The sequence below is a fragment of the Elephas maximus genome, chromosome 8 (assembly GCF_024166365.1).
Source record: "Elephas maximus indicus isolate mEleMax1 chromosome 8, mEleMax1 primary haplotype, whole genome shotgun sequence".
In the NCBI taxonomy this organism is placed as follows: Eukaryota; Metazoa; Chordata; class Mammalia; order Proboscidea; family Elephantidae; genus Elephas; species Elephas maximus.
Window position 1 is genome coordinate 112,287,392 of NC_064826.1, and position 26,997 is coordinate 112,314,388.

The following is a 26,997-nucleotide window of genomic DNA, read 5'->3' on the forward strand; positions in this document are numbered from 1 at the left end:
CAGAAGCTGTCAGTGGTACTAGTCTCTTTCTTACTGTCCCCCAATGACAAAGCAGAGAATACACCATCTCTTACCAGGGCTGTGAAGAATCCTCTAGGCTCAAATACTGCAACCATGCTGAAAGGAGCAGGGAGCTGATGCCCACCTACTGAGCCTCAAGGATGAGCTAAGCCCTTAAATGGCTGACTTATTTAATCCTTGAAAAAGAAAGAATCCATAAGAAAGCTACTAGAGCTAATAATTAATCCAGTCAAGTTTCAGGGTGCAAGATCAACTCACAAAAATCAGTTGTATCTATACACCATCAAAGACCAAGCTAAAAACGAAATTAAGAAAACAATTCCATTTGCAATAGCATCTAAAACAATAAAATACCTAGGAATAAATTTAACCAGGGAGGTGAAAGACTTAAACACTGACATCTGTAAAACCTTGCTGAAAGAAATTAAGGAAGACCTAAATAAATAGAAAAGCATCCTGGATTGGGAGACTGAATATTATTAAGATGTCAGTACTACCCAAAGCGATCTACACATTCAATGTAATATCTATCAAGATTCCAACAGCTTTTTTGCAGAAATGGAAAACTCAATCCTCAAGTTCATACGGAATTTCAAGAGGCCCCAAGTAGCCTGCCAGAAGAATGAACAAATCTGTCTTGGAAGAAGTACAACCAGAATGCTCCTTAGAAGCAAGGATGGCGAGACTGCGACTTACATAATTTGGGCATGTTGTCAGGAGGGATCAGTCCCTGGAGGAGAACATCATGCTTGGCAGAGTACAGGGTCAGCGGAAAAGAGGAAGACCCTCAACGAGGTGGATTGACACAGTGGCTGCAACAATGGGCTCAAGCATAACAACGATTGTAAGGATGGCTCAAGACCGGGCAGTGTTTTGTTCTGTTGTGCATGGGGTCGCTATGAGTTGGAACCAACTTGATGGCACCTAATAACAACAACCAAGTAGCCACAATAATCTTGAAGAATAAGAACAATGTAGGACGCATACTTTCCAACTCCAAAACGTACTTTACAGCTACAGTAAACAAAAGAGAGTTTGGTAATGGCAGAAGGATAGACATGTGGATTAATAGAATAGAATTGAGAACCCCCCAAAAAATTCATGCATCTATACAAGGGTGCCAGGTCCATTCAATGGGGAAAAATAATCTCTTCAACAAATGGTGCTGGGACAACTGGATTTCCACATCCAGTAGAGGTAGTGGTAGGGTCCTGCCTCCCACCATGTAAAAATTAGCTCAAAATGAGTCAATGGCCCAAATAGTAAGAACTAAAACCATAAAACTTCTTGAGGAAAACATAGGGGTAAAGCTCCAAGATCTTGTTGTTAATGATATGTTCTTAGGTACGTCACCAAAAGCACGAGCAAGAAAAGAAAGAATACGTATATTATACCTCATCAAAATTAAGAACTTTTGTTCATCAAAGGACTTTATTAAGAAGTAAATAGACAGTCTACAACAACAGCAGGATGGCTATTACCTAGAAAAACAGAAAATAATGAGTGTTGACAAACATGCAGAGAAATTAAAACCTTCATGCACTGCTAGTGGGTATGTAAAATGTTGCAAGTGCTGTGAAAAACAGTTTGGTGGTTCCTCAAAAAGTTAAACATAGAATTATCATTTGATCCAGCAATTCCACTCCTAGATATATACCTGAAATACTTGAAAGTAGGAACTCAAATACTTTTACATCAATGTTCATTGCAGCATTATTCACACTAGCCAAAATATGGAAACAACCAAAGTGTCCGTTAACAGATGAACAGATAAACAAAATGTGGTATATATATAAACGGAATATAAAAAATCCCAAAATCCATTGTCGATGAGTCAATTCTGACTCATAGCGACCCTATAGGACAAAGTAGACCTGCCCCATAGGGTTTCCAAGGAAAGGGTGGTAGACCAAACGGCCAACCTTCTGGTTAGCAGCCAGGCTCTTAACCACTGCACCACCACCAGGGCTTCCAATGGAATGTACTCTGCCATAAAAAAGAAAATGAAGTCCTGATAAATATGCCACAATATGAAAGAACCTGGAAAACATTAGGCTGAGTGAAATACGTCAGTCACAGAAGGACAAATACTATATGATCCTTCTTATATGAAATATGTAGAATAGGCAAATGTATAGAGATCAGTTTTTATACTGGTTACCAGGGAGAAGGGAGAAATGGGGAGTTAATGCTTAAAAGGTACTGAGCTTCTGTTTAGGGTGATGAAAAACTTTTGGAAATAGACAGCAAGAATGGTTGAACAACGTGGTGAATGTAATTGTCACTGAATCTTATACTTAAAAATGGTTAAAATGACAATTTTGCCACAATAAAATTAAAAAAAAAAAAAACTCTCTAGTACAGTAGCCACAAGCCACGTGCAACTACTGAGCATTTGCAAAGTGGTGACTCCAATTTGAGATGTAAGTGTAAAATACCCACCTTCAAGGACTTCGTATGAAAAAAAGAATGTAAAATATTTTATGCAAATTCCATATTGAAGTGATAGTATTTTGTGTGACATAACTGGGTTAAACAAAGTATATTAGCTAAAAAAAAGTATATTATCAAATTAAAGTTAATTTCACCTATCTCCTTTTCCTTTTTTTAGTATGGCTACTAGAAAATTTTAAATTACATATGTGGAGGCAGGACCAAGATGGTGGCATAGTCAGATGCTTTCTGTGGTCCCTTTTATAACAAAGACCCACAAAAACAAGTGAATAGATATGTGACAATCTGATTATCAAAGGCAAAGTTGAGAAATCGGACTGAGCAGCAGGAGGAGGGAGAAATCATTTAGAAGCAGTGAGTAGTTGCCAGACCTGACGTGGTGGGAACTGGAGCCCTGCAGGCCAGTTCCGCTGGAGCAAGCACAGTGAGGCAAGCAGTGGTGTTCAGGATGCATTTTCCACATCAGGAGAGACCGAGCAGCAGAGAGCCTACTCACACCTCCAGAATCAGCAAAAGTGCTCATTTGGCAAAAGATCAGTACATGGGTTTAACCTAAAGCATGGATCAAAAAATACCCCTTTGGGAAAAAGCTCTCTCCCACTTACCTGTTCCCTTCCCACTCTGCACTGGGTCCCAGCCGGCTGCATCCCATGGGCCAGACGTAGGACTCGGCGCTTACCCTGAGCCATTCTCCCAGCCTTGGAAAGGGAACAAATTAACAAAGAGTGCAAAAATAATCTCCTGGCTCCCCTAAGCTGGGAACTCAGGACAGAAATACCTCCTTAGCCTAGGTCCAGGCAAAAGGGGTCCACGGATTTTGAATGCCTTTCACCCCTGCATAGAACTGTGTGGGCCCGTTTCAACAGCATAGGCCTTCATGAACATAGTACAACAGGGTATATACCTAAAGTTTAACTTCAACTGTTTCACCTATATGGTGGAGAGGCAGGTTCATGACATTTGACACTGCTCTGCCTATTAAGCAGGGCCCTCACCTACCCACATCAGGCCTGAGGACTGGTGGCTCCACACACACCATCTAGCCACCCACGACAGGGGTCCAAGAATAAATGGTACCTCCCAGTCCTTACAGCCAACATTGGGTGCCCATGGTTCGGCTGCAAAACACACCCGCCTATACACTCTAGGGAAACAGGGACATGCTTTCCTCGCAGACACTCAGGGGTAGTTTTTAGCCCCCTGCCTTGCTTAGCACATGACCCCCTACTGCAGCAAGATACCTATGCCTACACCAATCACCCCTGCTTGTCTAGGACCATAGGTGAGAGCCTGCATCACACACTTGGTGACTGACCACCTGGACACCTGAGCTGAATCCATACAAGAAAAGTGAACTGACTCCTGGGATCACATATGTAGTAACAACTCTAACCACCTGGTGACAGGACGTTAGAGCTTCAAAGGCACAACTAATCAAACTAGCTCACTCGAACAGCCTATTTGGCCATATCAAAACAAAACAAGAAGCTAGGACACGGTAAGCAAACATAAAATAAATAAAAACAGTAACATATTAATGGCTCAGACACAACCGTCAATATCAAATCACATAAAGAGGCAGACCATGATGGCTTCAGCAGGCTCCCAAAATAAAGAATCAAGAAATCTTACAGATGAAGAGAACTTCCTGGAATTACCAGAGGTAGAATACAAAAGATTAATATACAGAACTCTTCAAGAGATCAGGAAGGAGAGGAGGCAAAACATAGAACAAGCCCAAACAGCACACAGACAGAGCAACAGAGGAACTTAAGAAGATTAGAGAAGAGCATAATAGTAAATTTAATAGGCTGCAACAATCCATAGAGAACAAACAGAAATCGAGAAGATTAACAATAAAATTTCAGAATTAGACAACTCAATAGAAAGTCATAGGAGCAGAATTGAGGCAATGAAAGTCAGAATTAGTGAGATTGAAGATAAAGCACTTGGCACCAACACATTTGAGGGAAAATCATATAAATGAATTTTTTTAAAAAATGAAGCCCTAAGAATTATGTGGGACTTTATCAAGAAGAATAATCTATGAGTGATTAGAGTACAAGAATGGGGTGGGGAGAGGGGGCAGATAACAGGAAATACAGAGAGAATTGTTGAAGATTTTTGGCAGGAAACTTCCCTGATAGCGTGAAAGATGAGAAGATATCTATCCAAGATGTTCATCAAACCCCACACAAGGTAGATCCCAAAAGAAAGTCACCAGGACATGTTATAATCAGACTTGCCAAAACCAGAGATAAAGAGAGAATTTTAAGAGCGACTAGGGAAAAACAAAAAGTAACCTACAAAGGAGAGTCAATAAGACTAAGCTCGGACTACTCAGCAGAAATCAAGCAGGCACAAAGGACAACATATATAAAGCCTTGAAGGAAAAAAATTGCCAGCCAAACTTATATATCCAGGAAAACTATCTCTCGAATATGATGGCTAAATTAAGACATTTCCTGAAAAACAGAATTTTAGGGAATTTGCAAAAACCAAACCAAAATTACACAAAATACTAAAGGAGTCCTCTGGTTAGAAAATCATAACATAAGATAAAAAACCAAGACTAGAACACAGGACAGAGCAACCAGTTATCAATCCAGTAGGGGAAATCACAAAAATAAGTCAAAGCTAAAATGCACAAAACAGGGAAACAGAGACGTCATTATGTAAAAGATGACAACAGTAAAACAAAAAGGGGGACTAAAAAGTGTAGTCATAGATCTTTCATATGGAAAGAAAGTCAAAGAGATATAAAGAAATGATAAGATTGGTTTAAACTTAGAAAAATAGGGGTAAATATTAAAGTAACCACAAAGGAAACTAACAAAGCTGCACATCAAAATAAAAAAACAAGAAAAACCTAAAGACTCAGTAAATACAAAATCAACAATAATGGAAAAGAGGAAAAGAAAATATATAAAGAAAAACGACTCAGCACACAAAATGAAGTGAAATGAACTGTCAACAACACAAACCAAAAAAAGACATCAAAATGACAGCACTAAACTTATACCTATCAATAATTATGCTGAATGTAAATGGACTAAATTCACCAATAAAGAGACAGAGAGTAGCAGAATGGATTAAAAGAACATGATCCATCTATATGCTGCCTATAAGAGATACACCTTATACTTAAAAACAAAAAAAAAAAACTAAAACTCAGAGGATGGGAAAAAAAATATATCAAGCAAACAACAATCGAGGAAGGCAGGAGTAGCAATATTAATTTGTGACAAAATACACTTTAAAGTAAAATCTACCACAGAGAATAAGGAAGGACACTATATAATGATTAAAAAGGTCAGTACACCAGGAGGACATAATCATAATAAATATTTACATACCCAATGACAGGGCTCCAAAATATGTAAAACAAATGTTAACAGCATTGAAAAGAAAGATAGACAGCTCCACAATTAAAGTAGGAGACTTCAACACACCAGTTTCGGTGAATGATGGAACATCCACAAAGAAGCTCGGTAAAGACACGGGAGATCTAAATGCCACAATCAATGAACTTGACCTCATAGACATATACAGAACACTCCACCCAAAAGCAGCCAAGTATACCGTCTTTTCTAATACACATGGAACGTTCTCCAGAATAGATCACATATTAAGCCATAAGCAAGCCTTATCAGAATCGAAAACACTGAAATATTACAAAGCATCTTCTCTGACCATAAAGCTGTAAAAGTAGAAACCAGTAACAGAAAAAAGAAAAGAAAAAATCAAACATTTGGAAACTAAACAACACCTTGCTCAAAATCTATTGAGTTATAGAAGAAATTAAGAATGTAATAAAGAAATCCATAGAATCAAATGAGAATGAAAACACTTCCTCCCAGATCCTTTGGGACACAGCAAAAGCAGTGCTCAGAGGTCAATTTATAGCAGTAAATGCACACATCCAAGAAGAAGAGCCAAAATCAAAGAATTAACTCTACAATTAGAACAAATAGAAAGAAAATAGCAAAAGAAGCCTTCGGGCACCAGAAGAAAGCAAATAATAAAAATTAGAGCAGAATTAAATGAAATAGCTAATAGAAAAACAATTGAAAGAGCTAACGAGACCAAAAGCTGGTTCTTTGTGAAGATCAGCAAAATCAATAAACCATTGACCAAACTGACAAAAGAAAAACAGGAGAGGTAGCAAATAACCCTCATAAGAAATGAGATGGGCGCTATCACAGCAGACCCAACTGAAATTAAAAGAATCATAACAGAATACGATGAAAAATTGTACACTAACAAATTTGAAAACCTAGAGGAAATGGACAAATTTCTAGAAACACACTACCTACCTAAACTAACACAAACAGAGGTAGAACGACTAAATAAACCTATAACAAAAGAGGTTGAAAAGGTAAAAAGCCCCGGCCCTGATGGCTTCACTGGAGAATTCTACAAAACTTTCAGAGAAGTGTTAACACCACTATTACTAAAGGTATTTCAAAGCATAGAAAAAGGATGGAATACTCCCAAACTCATTCTATGAAGCCAGCATAGCCCTGATACCAAAACCAGGTAAAGACACCACAAAAAAAGAAAATTACAGACCTATATCCCTCATGAACTTTGACACAAAAGTCCTCAACAAAATTCTAGCCAATAGAATTCAATAACATATCAAAAAATAATTCACCATGACCAAGTAGGATTTGTAGCAGGTTTGCAGGGATGATTCAACATTAGAAAAACAATCAATGTATTCCATCACATAAATAAAACAAAAGACAAGAACTACATGATCTTATCAATTGATACAGAAAATGCATTTGACAAAGTCCAACCCCTGTTCATGATAAAAACTCTCAGCAAAATAGGAATAGAAGGAAGATTCCTCAACATAATAAAGGGCATTTATACAAAGCCAACAGCCAGCATCATCCTAAATGGAGAAAGCCTGAAAGCATTCCCCTTGAGATCAGGAACCAGACAAGGATGCCCTTTATCACCACTCTTATTCAACATTGTGCTGGGGGTCCTAGCCAGAGCAGTTAGGCTAGATAAAGAAATAAATGGCATCTAAATTGGTGAGGAAGAAGTAAAAGTGTCTCTGTTTGCAGGTGATACGCTCTCATACACAGAAAACCCTAAAGAAACCACAAGAAAAATACTGAAACTAATAGAATTCAGCAAAGTATCAAGATACAAGATAAACACACAAAGATCAGTTGGATTCCTCTACACCAAAAAAGAGAAAGTCAAAGAGAAAATCACCAAATCAATGTTATTTACAATAGCCCCCAAGTAGATAAAATACTTAGGAATAAACCTAACAAGAGACCTAAAAGACCTATACAAAGAAAACTATAAGCCACTACTGCAAGAAACCAAAAGAGACCTACATAAGTGGAAAAAAATACCTTGCTTATAGATAGGAATACTCAACATTGTGAAAATGTCTATTCTACCCAAAGCAATCTATAGATACAATGCAATCCCAATCCAAATTCCAATGACATATTTTAATGAGATAGAGAAACAAATCATCAACTTCATAGGGGAAGGGAAGAGGCCCTGGATAAGTTAAAAAAAAAAAAAAGCATTACTGAAAAAGAAGAATAAGGTGGGAAGCCTCACACTACCTGATTTTAGAAATTATTATACCACCACAGTAGTCAAAACAGCCTGGCACTAGTACAAACAACAGATACATAGACCAATGAAACAGATTTGAGAATCCAGACGTAAACTCATCCGCTTATGAGCAGCTGATATTTGACAAAGGCCCAAAGTCCGTTAATTGGACCCGTACCTTACACCATGCACAAAAAGTAACTCAAAATGGATCAAAGACCTAAATAAAAAGTCTAAAACTGTAAAGATCATGGAAGAAAAAGTAGGGACAACACTAAGAACCCTAATACATGGCATAAATAGTATACAAAACACTACTAACAATGCACAAACACCAGAAGAGAAACTATTTAACTGGGTAGAAGAAAAGAAAATTTTTAGCTCCTAAAAATCAAACACTAATGCTCATCAAAAGACTACACCAAAAGAGTAAAAAGACTACCTACAGACTGGGAAAAAAAAATTGGCTACGACAAATCCGATCAGCATCTAATCTCTAAAATCTACAAGATACTGCGAAACCTCAGCAACAAAAAGACAAATAACCCAATTAAAAAATGGGCAAAGGATATGAACAGGCACTTCACCAAAGAAGACATGCAGGTGGCTAACAGATACATGAGGAAATCCTCACGATCATTAGCCATTAGAGAAATGCAAATCAAAACTACAATGTGATACCATCTCACCCCGACAAGGCTGGCATTAATCCAAAAAACACAGAATAATAAATGTTAGAGAGGTTATGGAGAGACTGGGACACTTACACACTACTGGTAGGACTGTAAAATGGTACAACCACTTTGCAAATCGATTTGGCACTCCCTTATAAAGCTAGAAATAGAAGTACCAGATCCAGCAATCACATACCTTGGAATATATCCTAGAGAAATAAGAACCCTCACACAAATAGATATGTGCACACCCATGTTCATTGCAGCACTGTTTACAAGAGCAAAGAGATGGAAATAACCTAGGTGCCCATCAACAGATGAATGGCTAAACAAATTATGGTATATTCACACAGTGGAATACTACACGACAGTAAAGAACAATGATGAATCTGTGAAATATCTCATAATATGGATGATTCTGGAAGGCATTAAGCTGAGTGAAATCAGTCGCAAAAGGACTAATATTATATGAGATCACTATTATAAGAACTCAAGAAAAGGTTTAAACACAGAAGAAAACATTCTTTGATGGTTATGAAGATGGGGAGGAAGGGAGAAGGGTATTCACTAACTAGATAAAGTAGACAAGAATTATTTTGGGTGAGGGGAAGGACAACACACAATACAGGGAGAGTTAAGACAACTGGACTAATCCAAAAGCTAAGAAGTTTCCTGAATACAACCAAACACTTCGAGGGACAGAGTAGCAGGGGTGGGGGTCTGGGGACCATGGTTTCAGGGGACATCTAGGTCAATTGGCGTAACAAAGTTTTTTAAGAAAACGTTCTGCATCCCACTTTGGTGAGTGGTGTCTGTGGTCTTAAAAGCTGGCAAGCAGCCATCTAAGATGTATCAATTGGTCTCAACCCACCTGGAGCAAAGGAGAATAAAGAACACTAAAGACACAAGGAAAATATGAGCCCAAGATACAGAAAGGGCCACATAAAGCAGAGACTCCATCAGCCTGAGACTGGAAGAACTAGATGGTTCCTGGCTATCACCAATGACTTCCCTGGCAGGGAATACAACAGAGTCCCTGATGGAGCAGGAGAAAAGTGGGGTGCAGAACTTAAATTCTAGCAAGAAGACCAGACTTAACAGTCTGACTGAGACTGAAGGGACCCCAGAGGACATGGCCCCTGGACTCTGTCTTAGCCCAAAACTAAAACCATTCCTGAAGCCAACTCTTCAGACAGGGATTAGACTGGACTATAAGACATAAAATGATATTTAGTGGGTTGGGTATAAGACATAAAATGATATTAGTGAAGAGTGTGCTTCTTAGCTCAAGTAGGTACATGAGACTATATTGGAAGCTTCTATCCAGAGGCAAGGTGAGAAGGTAGAGGGGGACAGGAGCTGGCCGAATGAACACGGGAAATACGGAGTGGAGAGGAGGAGTATTCTGTCACATTATAGGGAGAGCAACTAGGGTCACAGAACCATGTGTGTATAAATTTTTATATGAGAAACTGATATGAACTATAAACTTCCACTTAAAGCACAATTAAAAAATTACATATGTTGCTCATATTCTGTTGGACAGAGCTGTTCTAGAACACTGAAGGTTTGTAGCTACAGGAGCATTTAAAATGCAGTGGGAAAGGTAACCACGTATGGCTCTCATCATGGAGCATTTTCCCAGGTCTCTTGCCTTTCGCTTGTCGAGTCATTGTCTTGAAATCACATGGTTTGGTTTTGTTCTCTTGTCAACAAATAGACTTGCTACCTGAAAGCAGCATTGATTTTTCCTTATTTCACCATTGCATCAATTAAGTTAAGAAACTCTTCTAGCCACATCAAAAAGAGGAATGACCTAATGGGCCGTGAATGCATCTTGCAAATTCCACCTGGACCAGAATCAACCCATTCTCTTTTTCTTTCTCATGGAAAACAAAAACAGAAAGCACCTGTTCTCCTGGCGCTAATTGGTATAATTGCCCCCAGGTCTTGTGTTGTCTGCAGCTGGGTGAAGCATTGCCAAGGTCACAGCGGTTCCTGGCTATGCTGGGCCGTGGTCATGCTCAGCTAGATGACGGTCACCCTGCCGGCCTGGGCCCTTAGAGCACTCCCCCTCGTGGCACCACACCCAGGAGGTGGGTCTGTCATTGGGCAGACCCGGATGTGACTCACCATGGCACCCTGGGCACCCTTATAGGTTATGGGTGCCGCAGCCTGAACATTATCACGTTCTCTGAAGAGTCGCAAACCCCGTGAGAGAGAATTTCACTGGTCCTGTTTATTCAGCATGTACACTCTCATATCAAAGTGCCTGCCCTCTATTTATTTGCTCTTCATTTTTATGGTCTTTAGCCAGAGTAAACTACAAATAAGAAACCTGTCTAAAGATTTGGAGGGAGGGGGAGGCATTAGGAAGGGGATTGAGTAATGACTGGGACACCGGGACCGGGAGAGAAACATCTGTGCACGTTGATTTGAAGCTGAAAAAGGCTTGTGCTTCTTGCCCACTGTGGACTCTGCAGGGCATTCCTGCCTAGCCTGGGGAGGGGAGGGTGGCTGCCCTGTGAGCCCAGGAGGTCTAGGGCCCTCTAGGGGCTCTGCAAGGAGACAGGAAGGGCTGTAACTCATTGTAACCCTTTGGGGAGAAGTGGAAGGGAGTGAGGTGGGGAAGAAAGAGCAAATAGTGCTAAATCTCCCCCTCTTTAGATTTTACATTGGAAAGCAAAATAGAGAAGTTGCCAATTGCTTTTGTTGGATAATTCATTCATGCAAATGCCCAGGGCTTAGAGCCCCAGTTTTGCATCAAGACAAGAGCAAGCTGCAGGAGGGGCTGCCTGCTTTCTCTTCCCCCTCCCTCAGAGGTGCCAGGTCTTTGGCAGCCTCTCCTGAGAAACCCCAGCCATGGGCCTGTACAGCTGTGGTCAGATCCTCCCTCACTCCACAACCACCGTAATGAGTGGTGTCTGTCATCACTGCCCACTCTCCTCCCAGACAAGCAGGGTCCTAGGAATCAGACCCACTTTGGGGTGCCCAGGAGCCAGGCCTGTGAGCCAGCTGAGATGGGACTAAGTGACTGCCTCTAGGCCAAACCTGTGAGGTTTCAAGAAGGTGAATGGAAGGAAGGGCCTGGCAGGAAAGTAGGACCCAGGCACAAGGGAATAGGACTCAGCTTAGGAAGAGGCATGGACTAGAGGTGGGGAGGGAAACCAGCTCAGAGCCCTGACCCCTTTGGCATGGCTACCAATGCATTCCATAGGGCAGCTGAGGCCTGCACTTGGGTGGGAGGAAGCCGCTGAAGGGCTGTGATGGCTCAGGCCTTGCCAGCGCCCATCTCCCTAGGTCTCCGGGCTACCTGCTGGGATCGTTAGGCATTCCATAACACAATGAAGAGGTGTATGCTATCCACAATATGACAAACACAGAAACCACTTTTCAAAAAAAAAAAGGAATTGTTATTAGTTAGAAGACCAAGGGATTATTTTAAATTTTGCCCACTAAAAAAAAATTATTACCCAAGACAGATTTTACCAAAACAAACAGAATTCTAAAAAAAGGGGGAGTTATCCACCATAATCTACCCATTTCAACGAATCACACTGGTCAGTAGGTTTGGGTTTCTGTCTTACCCTTGCCGTATGCAAGTTATTTTTATATCTTCATAATCAGTCTATGTGGAGTTACAAATCCTGATTTTTTCACATCATATACTAACTTATCATTATTGTGTTTCTACATATACCTCATAATCACCATTTTTCCTAGTTTCAATGCCTGGTGGAATCAAAGTCCAGTGATTTCTTTAACTATCCCTACTGTTGACATTTTAGGAGTTCTTCCCATGAATATACTAGTTTTCCTTTTGTTGAATTATTTCCTTTAGGCAAATTATTAAGACAGAGATGAATGACCCAAAGTTCTTACAAAGAAACGTAGTTTGTTTCTTGAAGAAGTTTGTTTTTTTCTTGTAACATGTCCACATTGCTTTCCAATAGAGCAACAAGTGGCAGGGGTAACCAGTGTAAATGACTCAGACTTACTGTATCTTTATCAGCTTGGGGTAATTTTTTTTTTTCTTTTTTGCTAATTTAACTTTTATAAAATAGTAGGGCCAAAGGAATTTTCATCTTAAATTTGTTTTTAATTCTTATTAATATTGTGCTCTTCAGTGTTTCATAGAGTGATGTGATTAGATATTTTGACATGATGGTAAATACTTCAAAGTTAAAAAAATAGCTATAATTGATTTGGTTGGGTTCCTTAAACATCCCAAACTAATGGCAAGCATTTGGGAAGGGCTCTGTTTTCCATTTCGAATACTATTCTATGTAACATTTCATTGTTTTTTTTTTTTTTTCCTCTGCTATACGTGTTCTTAATTCTTTAAACTTAAGTTTCTTTAAGCCATCACATTTCCTGGAAGAGAAAAACAAAACTTTAGTAAAATGCGTTCAGATAATTAAAGTTCAAAGCGAAAGAACTAAGGGGAACAATCATGTACTCTTGCGAGCCTTATTAATTTGTCCACATGCACACACATCACCAGCCCGTCCCCTTTGTCTGGGTTGTCAGAAGACATTAACTGCCACCAATCTGGAAGCCACTTCCTGGCTCTCAAAAGGACGCAATCACCAAACAAGAAAGGCTCATTTATCTGATTTAAAACCTGGCTACGTAAGTGAGGATTGTGCAGAGCATATTTCATGCGTCATTATTTGAGCCCGATTAGCAGTGATGGAAATTGGTCCTCAGTTTTAACAATCAGCAGAAAAACCTTCAGCTTTCACTGCAAACAATTGCCTTATGCATGTCTGTGTTTTTTGCACAATAGAAAAATAGAGACGAGCTCTTGCAAAGAGAGTTTTCAAATTGTTTTGGCAGCACTTGTCTCGCTGATGCTATTGTCCCTGTGACGCAAATAAGGTAACGTCCAGTTCTCCCAGCCCAATGGTTTGACATCTTCCTGGGCGCCCAGGGCCGCAAGGACCAGATGGTGCCTCCTGGCCCTGGACACGGCCTTCTCCTGGGCTTTGGAGCAGGCCCACCCGGTCTAGACCCTGGTGAGATCTTCGGCAGTTTTGTTAAGTCTCTGTGTACATAGTTGCCTGTCTGTTCAATGGAGATAACACACCACCTACCTTCTAAATTGGTTGTGGGGATTATACTAGGATAATCCATGCAAAAGAGCTCTGTTCAGGAGCTGGAACATGAAGACAGCCAACTCAGCATAAAGGACTGGGCTGGCCAGGCCCGTCCCTGCTCTGTGAAGAAAGATCCTTAGCTCTTTGATGCAGCCTGTGTGAAGGCATTTGGGGTTAAGTGCTTCGAGTGGAAGCTGTTATTACTGTAACTGTTGTTATAATGATAATTTTTGCTACCATCCTCATCATTGTTTTTATTTTCCCTGGTAAAGAGCCCAAAGGAGCACCCAGGAGTGGATTATCCAATAGGCAGGGTAAGCACAGTGCTTACCTTGCTTACCAGATCATCTATAGTGAACAGTTGCTTGTAAGTTTCACCACATTTTTTATTATCATTCAGTATAACATCTTTGAAATTGTTCACTACAGATTGGTAAGTAAATGCATGTAAGCCTGTGCTTACCTTGCTTACTTGGTCATCCGTCCCTGTCAGGGATTGTAAATTTGAAAAGAGACTTTGATTCTGTAGAAGGTACTGTGGGGTTGGGAGAAAGACTTGGGGATGACCCGATTGTGCAGTTTCCAAGTGGTGTGTGAGCATGGGCATTTTCAAGCTTCTCACAGCCTGGAACCTAACCCCTATTACCGTTCAGATGTAAGATACCATTTGCAACTTACAGCTTTAGAGTGACAGATACGCAGGCAAATCCTCTTTGCACGTTCACTTGTCTTTGTGCAGTGGATTATAATTTAGACTTCAGACTGCAGAGTGAGCGGGACTTGTCTGTGGCCACATACATGCTAACACATACACACTCACATACACACATACACCCATATGCATACACATACACACAAATTCACACACATCCCTGCACAGTGTACTCGCATACATACACATACAAACACGTAGACCTACGCTCAGACACACATACACTCACACACACATGCATTCACACATATACTACAAACATACATACTCACACTCACACTGATACACATACTCTCACACATACACTACAGAATCTCTGTCTCAGTAGTGCCAAGAACAGTGGTCTGAAGAACATGCGACTACCTGAAATTGATTACCAACTGCACCTTCCTTGGGTATTTCTGGGAGTAAATTAAATAAATAGTAAAAGAAATGAACGCCCTTGCTTTCTCTTTGGTGTCCCCCAGACCTGAAAAAGCTGCTACAGCCTCAAATGATGATGAACACCTATTGATCACTGGACAGTTCCAGAAAACCCATGCAGAGCTTGATGAAGACGGTAAGGGCTACCCTACCTACTACTTTTATATTGTATTATGTGACTGTAATTCTGAAAGTTATTTTTCCTGGTCACACTTTTTGGATTAACTGTGTGAGGCAAGGAGCCTTGGTGGCACAGGGTTAAGCATTCGGCTGTTAACTGAAAGGTCAGCAGTTTGAATCTACCAGCCACTCCTTGGAAACCCTATGGGGCAGTTCTACTCTGTCCTATAGGGTCACTGTGAGTCGGAATCAACTTGACGGCAATGGGTTTTGGGTTTATGTGAGTAAAAGGTCTTCAAAAGAAATTGGACTTAAGACAAATGTGAAGAAGCCTGCATGTGAGGGGAGAGCACCCTCAGGTGGGGCACAGTTCCCCACACACAGCTTTTCGTCCATGCTGCAGAACAGTACTGCAGAAACGTCTTAAGCAGCTTCGTAGAACGTTCTCTGGGTAATACTTATCCTACACATAAAACATGCCATACATGTTAAAACAAATAAATAAAAGGTTCAAAGCGCCCAAATGAGTTAGGGAAACCCTGAGTGACACAAAGATAAAAAGCTTTCTTTATTAACTTCTAGGCCTTTACTTGCTAAAATGTAGCATATCTCTCAGAGGAGAATGCAGCCCACAACATGTTGGCCGAAGGGACCCGTTTGTCATGGAGCATCTCATGGCACTGCTACTCTGTGGAGATATTTTTGGTAAACAGTAGTGTGAGGCCAGTGCAGATGCAAAAAATCCCTGTGAACAAATAGGGAATCTTTCAAACGAAGAAGCTGTACTGTTTCTTCCAGGGCACATACAGAAAAACAAATAAGAAGTTAGATATTGGCTACAAGTTAAAACAAGGAGGAGGAGGTGGAAGAGGAGGAAATGGAGGAGGAGAAGGAGGAAACAGACTGCAGGATCAATCAGTGGTTTTGTCTGACTGACTCCTCAGTTCCCTGTCCTCAGAATATATGGTTCGCAGAGCTGACACATTGAAATCAGCCTGCTGAGTCCCACAGGCATCTGACCACATGGCCTGCTGCATCATTTGGGGCTTTCAAGAGTCATGATAATTTTGAGGTACTCAAGACTTAGTCATCTAACTCCTTAAGAAGTTAAAGCTAGAGCAAGTGGGCCCACGTGTTCTGTTCTGCTTCCAGTGAACTTGAGAAACCTGGAGGTTAAAACCCAAAACTCACTTTCATGCTCCTGTGTTGAGCCAGTTCTTCCAGAGGGCTTGTATTCAGAAATCTCTTAAGCAAAAGATGTGGGCACCATGTTGTCACTACATACCTCACCTTGAAACACTGAGGGTCTGCAAACAGTTCTCTTGAGTAATGAGAGTTGAGATTCTGGCCCCAGGGCATATGTAGATTACAAACTGAAATGACATTTTTACAGATATGTAAATGACTTACACAGCAGTAACCTCAGGGAAATCAAACTCCTGGTTGTGATTGCACTAAGTCATTGGCATGGGAATTGCTCACTTGGTGTCAGTGTGTGACTTGTGTTTTTACTTCTTTGCAGAAATGGAAGAGAGTTATGAAACAGACACCAGCTCTCTAACCAACTCTTTAAATGATGTCTCCAACCACTTGACACAAGATGCCATAATCACTAGCAGCAATGCAGATGCAATCCCAGTGACATTCATAGGGGAAGTTTTAGATGATCCCGTTGATCTGGGGCTGTTTTCCAACAGAAACAACAATGCAGGTTCTTCTGACACGGGAAGCATTGCCAGCAGAAGAACCCACCTGTCATTCCAGGCTGAGGATAACCCGCCCCTTGGAAAGAAGAGAGAAGTGCCTGAATCATATACTCCTTCCCATGACAGTGGAAAAAACACCAGATTGGCCTTATCCAACACCTGTAACGCTGTGAATTCAATTAAAATTGGACCCAGAGTGACTACTTCTGCCTCAAAGTTACACACGGATGACCTAAATGCACAGGAAAAGAGCCAGGTGTATGGCTGGACCTGCAGTGAAAAGACTGGACCTGCTACCCAGAGAGGGAATTCACAGCCAGCAAGTGAAAAGGAAGGCAATGATAAAAATGAAGTCCTGTCACCACCATCGTGGTATCAACGAGGCCAAAACACAGGGGGAAGTTATGGACTTAAATATGGCCTCACGACATACAAAATTGTTCCTGCAAAATCAGAGATGAGGTGTTATGACCGAGGAGCATCCCTCTCAACGGGTGCCATTAAGATTGATGAGCTAGGGAATCTGGTGGGTCCCTACATGAACGGGAGCAAGACCATACCCGTGTCATCATCCGTTCTTGAAACAGAAGGTCAACCCGTTGGAAAAGTAAAAGAATTCTGGAGGTCCACCTCCATGGAAAATCGTTCCAGTGTGCCCACAGAGTGCCCAGTGAAAAGAACCAGCACCACCCTGCCAACTAACCCCCAGAATCCAGAAAGCAGGCTCAGAGCACACCCCACCTCTCCAGGCCCCACACTGACATTGCCCCAGCAGCAGCCTGCACCCCAAGAAGATGGGAGGCATCTGGAGGAAAGGAGAAGCCAGTCACACAGAGCCATCACTGTTCAGGCAAAAGGGCCAGCAACTACCACCACAGAAGTCTCTTTTCTCAAGCCCCCGAGAAGAACATCCAGCCAGTACGTGGCCTCAGCTATAGCCAAGCGGATAGAAGCCCAAAAACCCCATGCTAACTTGACAATGAAGCACAGTGATGCTCAGAGGAGTTATGAAGGCAGAGCCCCAAAGCCAGCTGGACGACATCTTGCTACAAAAGATAATATAACCCCCAACCCATGCTCAGAGACAGCACTACGTAAAGATGATGCAAAACAGCCCTGCTTCAACCTCTCCAGCAGTAACGGGGTGGAATCGGCAGTGGGTACCCATCCAAGAGCGGAGATCACTAGCTCCTATGGAAAGTTATCTGCTCAAAACTGTCCTGCTGGAACTCCAAAAAGCTCCTTTGTCCCACTAATCAAGCCTTCCCAGAGGGATCATGTTTCTGTGGGACAGAGCTGTGGCTTCAGTGGAAAGCAGAGTCCGAGGAACCAGAAGACCAGCTCAGCATCTGAACCACAGTACGTGCAGGACAGTACAGACGCCCCCCCTTCCCACTCAGCGGATGAGCAGGCCTCCCCCAGGGCTTTGGTGAATGGCTTGAGGTGGCCCCCAGTCAGCAGCGAACCTCCTCACTCCCTGAAAGTGTCCACCACGAACAGCCATGTGTCTCCAGACACGGAGCAGAAACCGAATACATTATCTACAGATGCAAACGAAACAGAGGGCACTTTGACATCCAGCATTTTCGGGCCAAAGAAGAAATTCAAGCCTGTCATCCAAAGGCCAGCACCAAAAGACACGTCCCTGCACAGTGCTCTGATGGAAGCCATCCATGCAGCAGGAGGGAAGGAAAAGCTGCGGAAGGTGAATAGGCCTGACTTAGATTCCTAGAGTGGGACTGGAGGAGAGGAAGAGGACAAGGATAAAGATGAGGCTGTTGACATCTTTATTTTTTTCTAACATGTCAATATGCTGCACTGAAATTGTCACAAGAAATAAAGTGGCTTATTTTGTCCCTTACATTTCCTGGGGTTAGAAAGGCAAGCATCCACTTCAGCCCTTTTCTGAATGGTTTCTGTGAATTAGCAGCCTGTGTGTGCTGCCGTCTACCTTCTGACGGTGGGTGGCATGGCTCCTCCACGTGGAAACTCTGTCAGTCCCACCAACAGTCCTGAGCAAATGTGTCTGATGCACACCCAATGCTGACTGTGACCAGAATTTCTGCCCCAGTGCCCATGGACTATTTGGATAGAACTGCCGAAAGCACTCAAGTTGAGAGATTGTAGGCTTGTCTGCATGACTTTAGGCCCCTGAGTGCCGAAAAGATGTCAGCCAACAAACAGGCCAGAAGGAGTAGAGAGGCCAGGGGGTCTGGTCACTTCTAGACCAGTCCTTGAACAACTGACTGTGTACATAAAAAATGCAGGCTGGGGCCACTGCTTTTCTGTATTTGCATATTTCTTAGCAGCAGTATACTGTAATTCTTTCACAGTGATAGGAACAATTTTATGGTACTCCTTCACCCAGTATCTAGAGATTTAACTACTTACAACTATTTTCTCATTTAATAACCATTATAACAATCCCAATTATTAGGGATTATTATCTATATTTTGAGGTTGAAAACTCTGAGAGGCTAAGTAACATGGCTCAAGGTCACACTACTAGCTGGTGTGGACACAGGATTCTCATCCAGGCCTGCAGGACTGAGAAGCACACGCTAGCTCTGAAAGCTAGGACAAATGACAGGAGTGATGTGACATTAAGAGACAATCATTCGATGCTTCCCTAAATACATGTTGTTGTTAGTTGCCATTGAGTTGATTCCAACACATGATGACCACATGTGTGCAGGGTAGAACTGCTCCATGGGCTTTCAAAGCTGTTATCTTTCAGAATCAGATCACCAGGCCTGTCTTCCAAGGCACCTCTGAGTGGATTCAAACTGCCAACCAACCTTTTGGCTAGTAATGAAGTACTTAGCTATTTGTGCCACTTGAGGCCTCTTTCCCAAATACATAACCATTGATTTTTTTTTTCTTTTCTCTAGTGTAAGGTCAATACAGAATCTTAATTTGATACTGTATCACATATACAAAAAAAAAAAAATACAGCCTCCTACAGATAAGAACTGTGCAAGGGATTATATAGGCCTCAGTGACGTGTTGGTTTTCTTTTGAGCTGCTTACAGGTTGCGTTTCTTTATTATCTGAATGAACTCCATTGACACTGTTAATATTCTAGACTGCAGAGCACACCTCAGAGAGAGGGCCAAAGAAGCTGTTCTACACGGAGGCAGAGAGCGAGCGGTCGGCACTGCTGGCGGCCATCCGTGGGCACAGTGGTGCCTGCAGCCTGAAGAAGGTAAGAGGGCAGCCTCCCGTAGGCGTGCTGGCATCAGGCACCCTCCTCCCCTGGCAGCCTGGCTGGGAGCCCCAAACGCAAGGGCAACCCTCCTGGCTGATGGCCACCCTGACACCCGTGAGGAGATGGGTGTGAAGAAGCCCCATCTGGCTCCAGAGTACGGGACAGTCCCTCAGCAGCCAGAGCGAAAGACATGAGAGCTCCTAGAAACACTTCTGGGTGGGGTTCCTTGGGCTGCTGCAAAAAAAAAAAAAAAAAAACGCCACAGACCGGATGGTTTATGACAGCAGAAGCTTACCGTCTCACAGATATGGAGCCTGGGAGTCTGCATTCCGGGCATTGCAGGGCCATGCTCTCTCCCTCGGCTCTAGGGGAAGATCCTTTCATGTCTCTGCCAACTTCTGGTAGACCCAGGCATTTCTTGGCACTCCTTGGCTTGTAGAGATGGCTTCACATAGCCGTTATCCCCTTGTGTCTGTCTCTGTCTGTCTCTCCTCTTTTACAAGGAGGCTGCTATGATTGCATTAGGACGAGCACTGCCCTGGTATGACCTCATGCTGACTTAACTGATAACATCTTCAAAGACCTTTATTTCCAAACAAGGTCACGGTCATAGGTACAGGGGTCAGGACTTCAGCCTATCTTTTGGGGAGGGCACAGTTCAGTCCCTAACAATGCCCCACCCTTTTCTGAATGCATGACTCCTCCAACGTGGGCGCTTAAAATTGAGCAGATTCCAGCTGGTGACCAAATGCAGCTTCAAGCTTAGAAAGTTCAGCAACTGGGAGTCAATTCCCTTCCATCTCTTAGGATGAAGTTGCTGCAGAACTGCAGCGTTGGTTTTTCCATCACCTCAGGGGCCGAGTGGGCCTCGGGTGCCTGGGCCAGTGTCATCTGCAGCTTCCATACACAATACAAAAAGCATGTGACTCATATGTACCCTCCAGTGACTGGTCAGCTTCCTGTGTCCCTTCTGTTTCTGTCCTCACCTGCCAAGAAGAGTTATAAGACCAAGAAGTTTTCTGTAAATAATGATAGCCACTCCGAGAGGAAGTCCTGCCAAATCCTGAGTCCCTGTCACTGATTGAGGTCCTGGTGGCATAATGGTTAAAGAGCTCGGCCGCTAACCAACAGGTCAGCAGGTCGAATCCACCAGCTGTTCCTGGGAAACCCTGTGGGGCAGTTCTGTCCTGTCCTGTAGGGTTGCTGTGAGTCAGAACTGACTCAGTAGCAATTGGTTTGGTTTTGAGGTTGTCGTGGGTTAGGTGGGATGCAGGGGGAAAGCAGGGACAGATGTTTCCCCAGCAAGCAAACAGGCTTCCCTGGCTTGTTGCAAAGGACCCCTTCAGGTCCAAAGGTAAGATAATCAGCCTCCTCACAGGAAGCAGCTTTGGGGACATTTTCATTTAACACTTTCATTGCTAGGTGTCATCCCTTGCCTCTGAGGAGCTCCAAACCCTCCGAGATGCTGAACTGTCTGCACACGGGTCACAAATCCCTCAGCAAGACAGCCTGTGTGTATCACCCCCACCACCCCCCTTGCCTCCTGCTGCCCCAGCTCCCCCCGTGCCCAGGACAGCGACAGCCTCCAAGTTCAGCACGGGCACTCTGAACAACCCTGTGGATGCCAGGCAAGCCCTGATGGATGCCATTCGCTCCGGCTCGGGGGCTGCGAGATTAAAAAAGGTAACTGTGTGTAAGCGTTTGTGTGTGTGTGTGTTCAAGAGACACACTTGATGGCACAGATATGCGGTGCAGTGTCACAAGTATGCTGCACACACCAGAAGTGAGGTCAGCGTGGGCCAGGAGCCACCAACAAGAAGACAGGCTGCAGGGCAAAAAACAGCTAATATGGCTGTTACCCTTAGACATATCAGAGAGAGGAAGAGAGGCGCTCTCCCCTCACATAGGTGAGACGGTTGGTGCCTGGAGGGTAGGTGCCTACCCATGTCCTCAGCTGAACCTGAGAATAAAAAAAAAAACCTGAGAGGCAGCTTAAAAGCTTTTTATTTGCATGCTTTTTTTTTTCCTTCTTCATTTTTATGGAATTTGATGAATGAGTCGTAATCAACTTGACAACAATGGGTTTGGTTTTGGTTTTGGCTTATACATGACTATGTGTTGGAATCGACTTGATGGCAACGGGTTCGTTGTTGTTTTTTCCTACATGTAGAAGGAACCCTGGTAGCCCAATGGTTAAGCTCTCAGCTATTAAGTTACTGGTCAGCGGCTTGAACCCACCAGCCACTCCAAGGAAGAAAAGACCTGGTGATCTTCTCCTATGAAGATTACAGCCTAGGAAACCCTATGGGACAGTTCTACTCTGTCCTATGAGTAGAAAATCTGCTGGACAGCACCTAACACCACCATGTATAATGGGGGGAAAGTACAGAAATTGGGGTGAATGACAGAATAAGGGTAATAAAAATTAGACCAAGTAAATTCTGATAAGATAGCTCTGGAAGTTCAGTAGAGAGGTGTCCTCTCCAAACACAGTGCGGTGACAGACTAAAGGCACAGATCGTAAGAGCCCTTCCCTGGGAGTCCAGAGTGATGCAGTCAGTTAGCAGCCCCAGTGGTCTGGCTGATCTTGGATGTTTTTGAGTTCCTAAAACAGTATTTCTTCAAGTGAAATCCATAGACCATGTATCTCCTGAATCAGATTTTCTGGGGGTTGAGTCTAATAATCCGCAGTGGTTGCCAGGTTTCAAATGGTTGCCAGGTGACTTAAATTAAAATTTCAGGTTAGTTATCTCATTTGAGCTTTGGATATATTTTGAACTATGTTGAATGCAATCATGTAAAGGATCTGATAACACACAGGATTTGTGGCTTTATAGACATTTTCTGGTTAGGTAATTTTGGATCTTTTCAGAAGTATGCCCTCCATCTTGCAGGGGTGATGGGGAGCCTAGGGTTCAGAGAGGCTAAAGCTTGTCTGAGGTCACACAGGTAGGAAGCGGTGGACTAAAAAATCTTAGAGGCAGTAGTGGTTCAGTGGTAGAATTCTTACCTTCCATGCAAGAGGCCAGGGCTTGACTCCCAGCCAGTGTATCTCATTTGCAGCCACCATCCGTCTGTCAGTGGAGGCTTGCATGTTGCTGTGATGCTGAACAGGTTTCAGCAGAGCTTCCAGACTAAGACTAGGAAGAAAGGCCTGGCGATCTACTTCTGAAAGTCAGCCAATGAAAACTCTTTGGATCACAGTGATCCTCAACCAATCACAAGGACGGCACAGGACCAGGCAGTATTTCCTCCTGATGTGCATGGGGTTGCCTTGAGTCAGCTAACAACAACAAAATTTTAACCTAGGGCTTTCTTTCTCTGAAGCCCACTGATTCTCTACCTTCCAGGAAAACAAAAAGGCATAAGAGTTGTCTGAAAGAACAGAGGAAGTTGTGCTGTGAACAGGGAGATGGCGGGAGATGTAGGAAGTAGGTAGGAAGAGCCAGAACTAGAGGAGGCCGGTTGGGCATTCAGGGAGGAGGAATCAGGGAGCAGGTACGTCAGGGCGCAGGCCAGCAGGGCAGCCCTGGGCACACAAGGAGGAAAGGTCATCAGGGCTCTCCCATCCTGGCTTGGGTAGGAGCCCAGGGTATTGTTCCTAATGTGATAGCAAGGTCATTTCAGCTACCTCAAATGGCATTTCAAAACCCAGGTTTTCATTGTTTCATAGATCTGTCTAAGCACTATTACCTGCCTTATCCACCCCTAAAAGTTCTGTGCAATAAATATGACTATGGCAATTCTGAGGTTTGGATGCCTTCAATAGTTTTCCTTGGGCTGGAAGGCTGGCCCTGAGTGACAAGGATGAATCTGACATTGGAATGCATGTCCCTTTCACTGTCTTTATCACTATTACGTCCAAATGACCCAGGGCCTTCACCTGCCCATTTCTACTGTTCATCACAGAAGCATATAAAACCTGCCCAAGAAACTGTGAGTGAGGAGGTCAGGAACTGGTTGGTGAACTTCCCGCCAGAGCTGCCTCACGCAGCCTGGTTCAGTCGCCACTGGGGCATCCAGGCACAGCCTGGCCAAGTAGCTTCACCTGGAACCAAGAGTTTCACCTTGTGGAGGTGTTGGCTTGACTTCCCTTTCTAAGAGCTTGCCCTCAATCTCCTCCATCTGTGCTGAGCAGTAGATCTGTAGCACCATGGGAGACACTGCCACTCGGGCAGCAAGGGACCATGATGCGTTTTCCCAGCAGATTAGATGGTGCTTTTCTGCTGCTACATGGGCTGTGGAGGCCACTTGGGCATCAGATCATTCGATGACACTTATTTGATCTTTAGATTCCTTTCACCTTTTGAGCTTTTAAAGCTATGTAACTGCAAGGAAAATGCCACAAATGTGGGGTCTACAGGCTCCATGATGGGCGGGCTGGGCTCTCCGTTGGCACTCACACGTGTAGATTTCCCTTCTTCCTTTCTTGGGTATTCAGTGAGGGCTCCAGGACAGTTGTTACTGGGAGAACATCCTGGATCCTGGATCAGCGGGGTATTTTTATGGGTTGATTTTATTCGAATCCACCAGGCATTCCTTGGAAACTGTATGGGGCAGTTCTACTGTCCTACAGGGTCACTATGAGTCAGAATTGACTCTATGGCAATGGGTTTGTTTTTTGTTTGTTTGTTTCTATAGGATAACCAGTAAAACCGGTTGCCTCCAAGTCAGTTCCAATTCATGGCGACCCCACGTGTGTCAGAGTAGACCAATGATTCAAGGGTTCTCAATGGCTAATTTTTCAGAAGTAGGTCACCAGGCCTTTCTTCCGAGGCACCTCTTGCTGGACTGGAACCTCCAACCTTTCAGTTAGCACTCAAACACTTCAACTATTTGCACCACCCAGGGACACCTAGGGATACTCCCTGTAGAAAGGACTTTGCCATACTTCAAAACAACTGAAAATATATTTGCCTTCCATAGTGTGTGAAGCAAATGGTTTCTCTGCCACTGTATTTGTGGTTGTTGAAGAAATTTCTGGTTTTATGTATTTTTTCTCCAACTCTAAACAAGAGCTTTTGCAGCTCTACAAAGTCTTCTGCCACCTCTCTAGTACAAAACCCACCCACTCCTCCTGAACGCAGCCTTCAGATTTACCCCCTAGGGTCTGATTTTCTTCCACTTCACCCTACGCTTCTATTCAAGGTAAAAGTATATGCTTCTGACTGCTTTAGATGGCTGTTTAAAATGCATTCTTTCAGAGAGCCTGGAATTTACACCAAGTGCCCTCTTAATCCTGGTTTATGTTTAAAACATCCACATATCCTGCCATTCTCTCAGCGAGCATCGCCTACAAGTCCCCCAGGATCCAGGCATGTGGAAGCCACTGATGAGAGAAAGATGACCCCTTGTCTGTGCCCTCAGAGAGCTCTCAGCCAAGAAAAGAGAGAGGTGTGCACGTTGTGGGAGTCCCTGGGTAGTACAAACGGTTCATGTGCTCGGCTACAAACTGAAAGAAAGGTTGGCAGTTGGAGTCTACCTTGTGGCACCGCAGAAGAAAGTCCTGATGGCCTCCTTCAGAAAAACGAGCCACTGAAACCCGCACGAAGCACAGTTCTGCTCTGACACACAGGATCGCCATGAGTCAGAATAGACTCAACAGCAACTGGTTTGGTACATTCTTTGTTGACCTTGGGAAGTTTTCAAAAAGAGAAGCGTGATGAAAGTCTCCAAGGCAGTTTCCTCGTGTGTCACGTCTTTCCTCTTAGGAGGGTAGCAGAGCAAGCGTTTAGTCAGTCTCCTTCCTGGACAGGAAGGCTGCAGCGTCCATGGCACAGACGGGCGAGTGAACGCAGACATGGTAAATCACTTACCCGGGGCCTTAACGAGGTCAGCGCCACTGCTGAGCGCAGACATCTTATCAACCAGACTTGGGCAGTTCCCAACCACTTTGGAAAATGCCTCACAAAAGCCATACCCAGTCTCTGCTCCCTGCTGTGCCCGCACAGATGCCAGCTTTCCCACTGCAGGAACTAGCTGATGCAAACCACCGTGTTGCATGCAGCAACGCCCGGCCTTGTCAGGAGACCTGTGGGAAATTGTTTAACGAGTGTCACTGTCTCCACAGAGGCCCATGCAACCCAAAACTGTGCAGGGGGGACATCTTCTTTCTAAGCCTAAGTGTCTTAACATGTGGGTAAGAGAGATCCAAGGTCCTTATAACGCAGAAATAGAGATTTATGTCAGAGCATGAAGACTAACCATGAGTAAAAATTGTGTCACACACTGGGTTCATGTTGCTCATGACGTAAAACTTTGTTTTGGTTAAGCTGAAAGAGTTTAGAGGTACATAGAGGCCGGTTCTGGTTTTGTATACCCTGTGCTGTGATCATTCTGCCCATTACAACTGCAAGCAGAACACAGGGAAGCTTGTCACAAGAGACCCTCTCATGCTGTGACCCCTCAAAACCAAAAAAAACCTGTTGCCATTGAGTTTATTCCAACTCAGCGGCCCTGTAGGGCAGAGTAGAACTGTGCCATAGGGTTTCCAAGGAGTGGCTGGTGGATTTGAACTGCCAAACTTTTGGTTAGCAGCCGTAACTCTGAACCACTGCTCCACCAGGGCCCCGTGACCCCTCAGAGCCTTCTCAAATGCCCTTCCCATTCCTGGAAAGCTGTTCCCAACCCTTTGCCAGGTAACTCCCACTCATATTTCACGTTCTGTTCCTGTAGTCGCCTCAGGTCCTCAGAAAGTCTCTCGTAACTCCCCAGGCTGTTAGAAAATCACACAACTTTTCCTTCATAATACTAATCACAGCATGGTTTCTGTAACAATCAGTGTAACTTGTATTTAATGCCTGCCACACCAGAAGCTCCATGAGTCTCCCCAGCTCCTGGCACAGTTCCTGGCACATAGCAAATAGTCCATAACTATTTACTGGAAGAATGGAGAGAGAGAGAACTCATGTTTCCTTGGCCCACCAGATTAGTAGCTCTGCGCGACCGGGTCTCCATGTCTTCATAACTCACGTATTTCATAATC

At 43.5% G+C, this 26,997-nt stretch overlaps 1 protein-coding gene across 4 annotated transcripts in view; it reads left to right on the forward strand.

The window, feature by feature from the left end:
* COBL (cordon-bleu WH2 repeat protein) overlaps positions 1-26,997 on the forward strand; it is a 369,968-nt gene that overhangs the window by 332,998 nt on the left and 9,973 nt on the right. For all 4 annotated transcript variants that reach the window (XM_049893801.1, XM_049893803.1, XM_049893802.1 and 1 more), the window contains 4 exons: positions 15,023-15,114; positions 16,621-18,509; positions 19,890-20,009; positions 21,435-21,695. In XM_049893801.1, the coding sequence (XP_049749758.1) occupies positions 15,023-15,114; positions 16,621-18,509; positions 19,890-20,009; positions 21,435-21,695 (2,362 nt within the window). The remainder of the gene's footprint in view (positions 1-15,022; positions 15,115-16,620; positions 18,510-19,889; positions 20,010-21,434; positions 21,696-26,997) is intronic.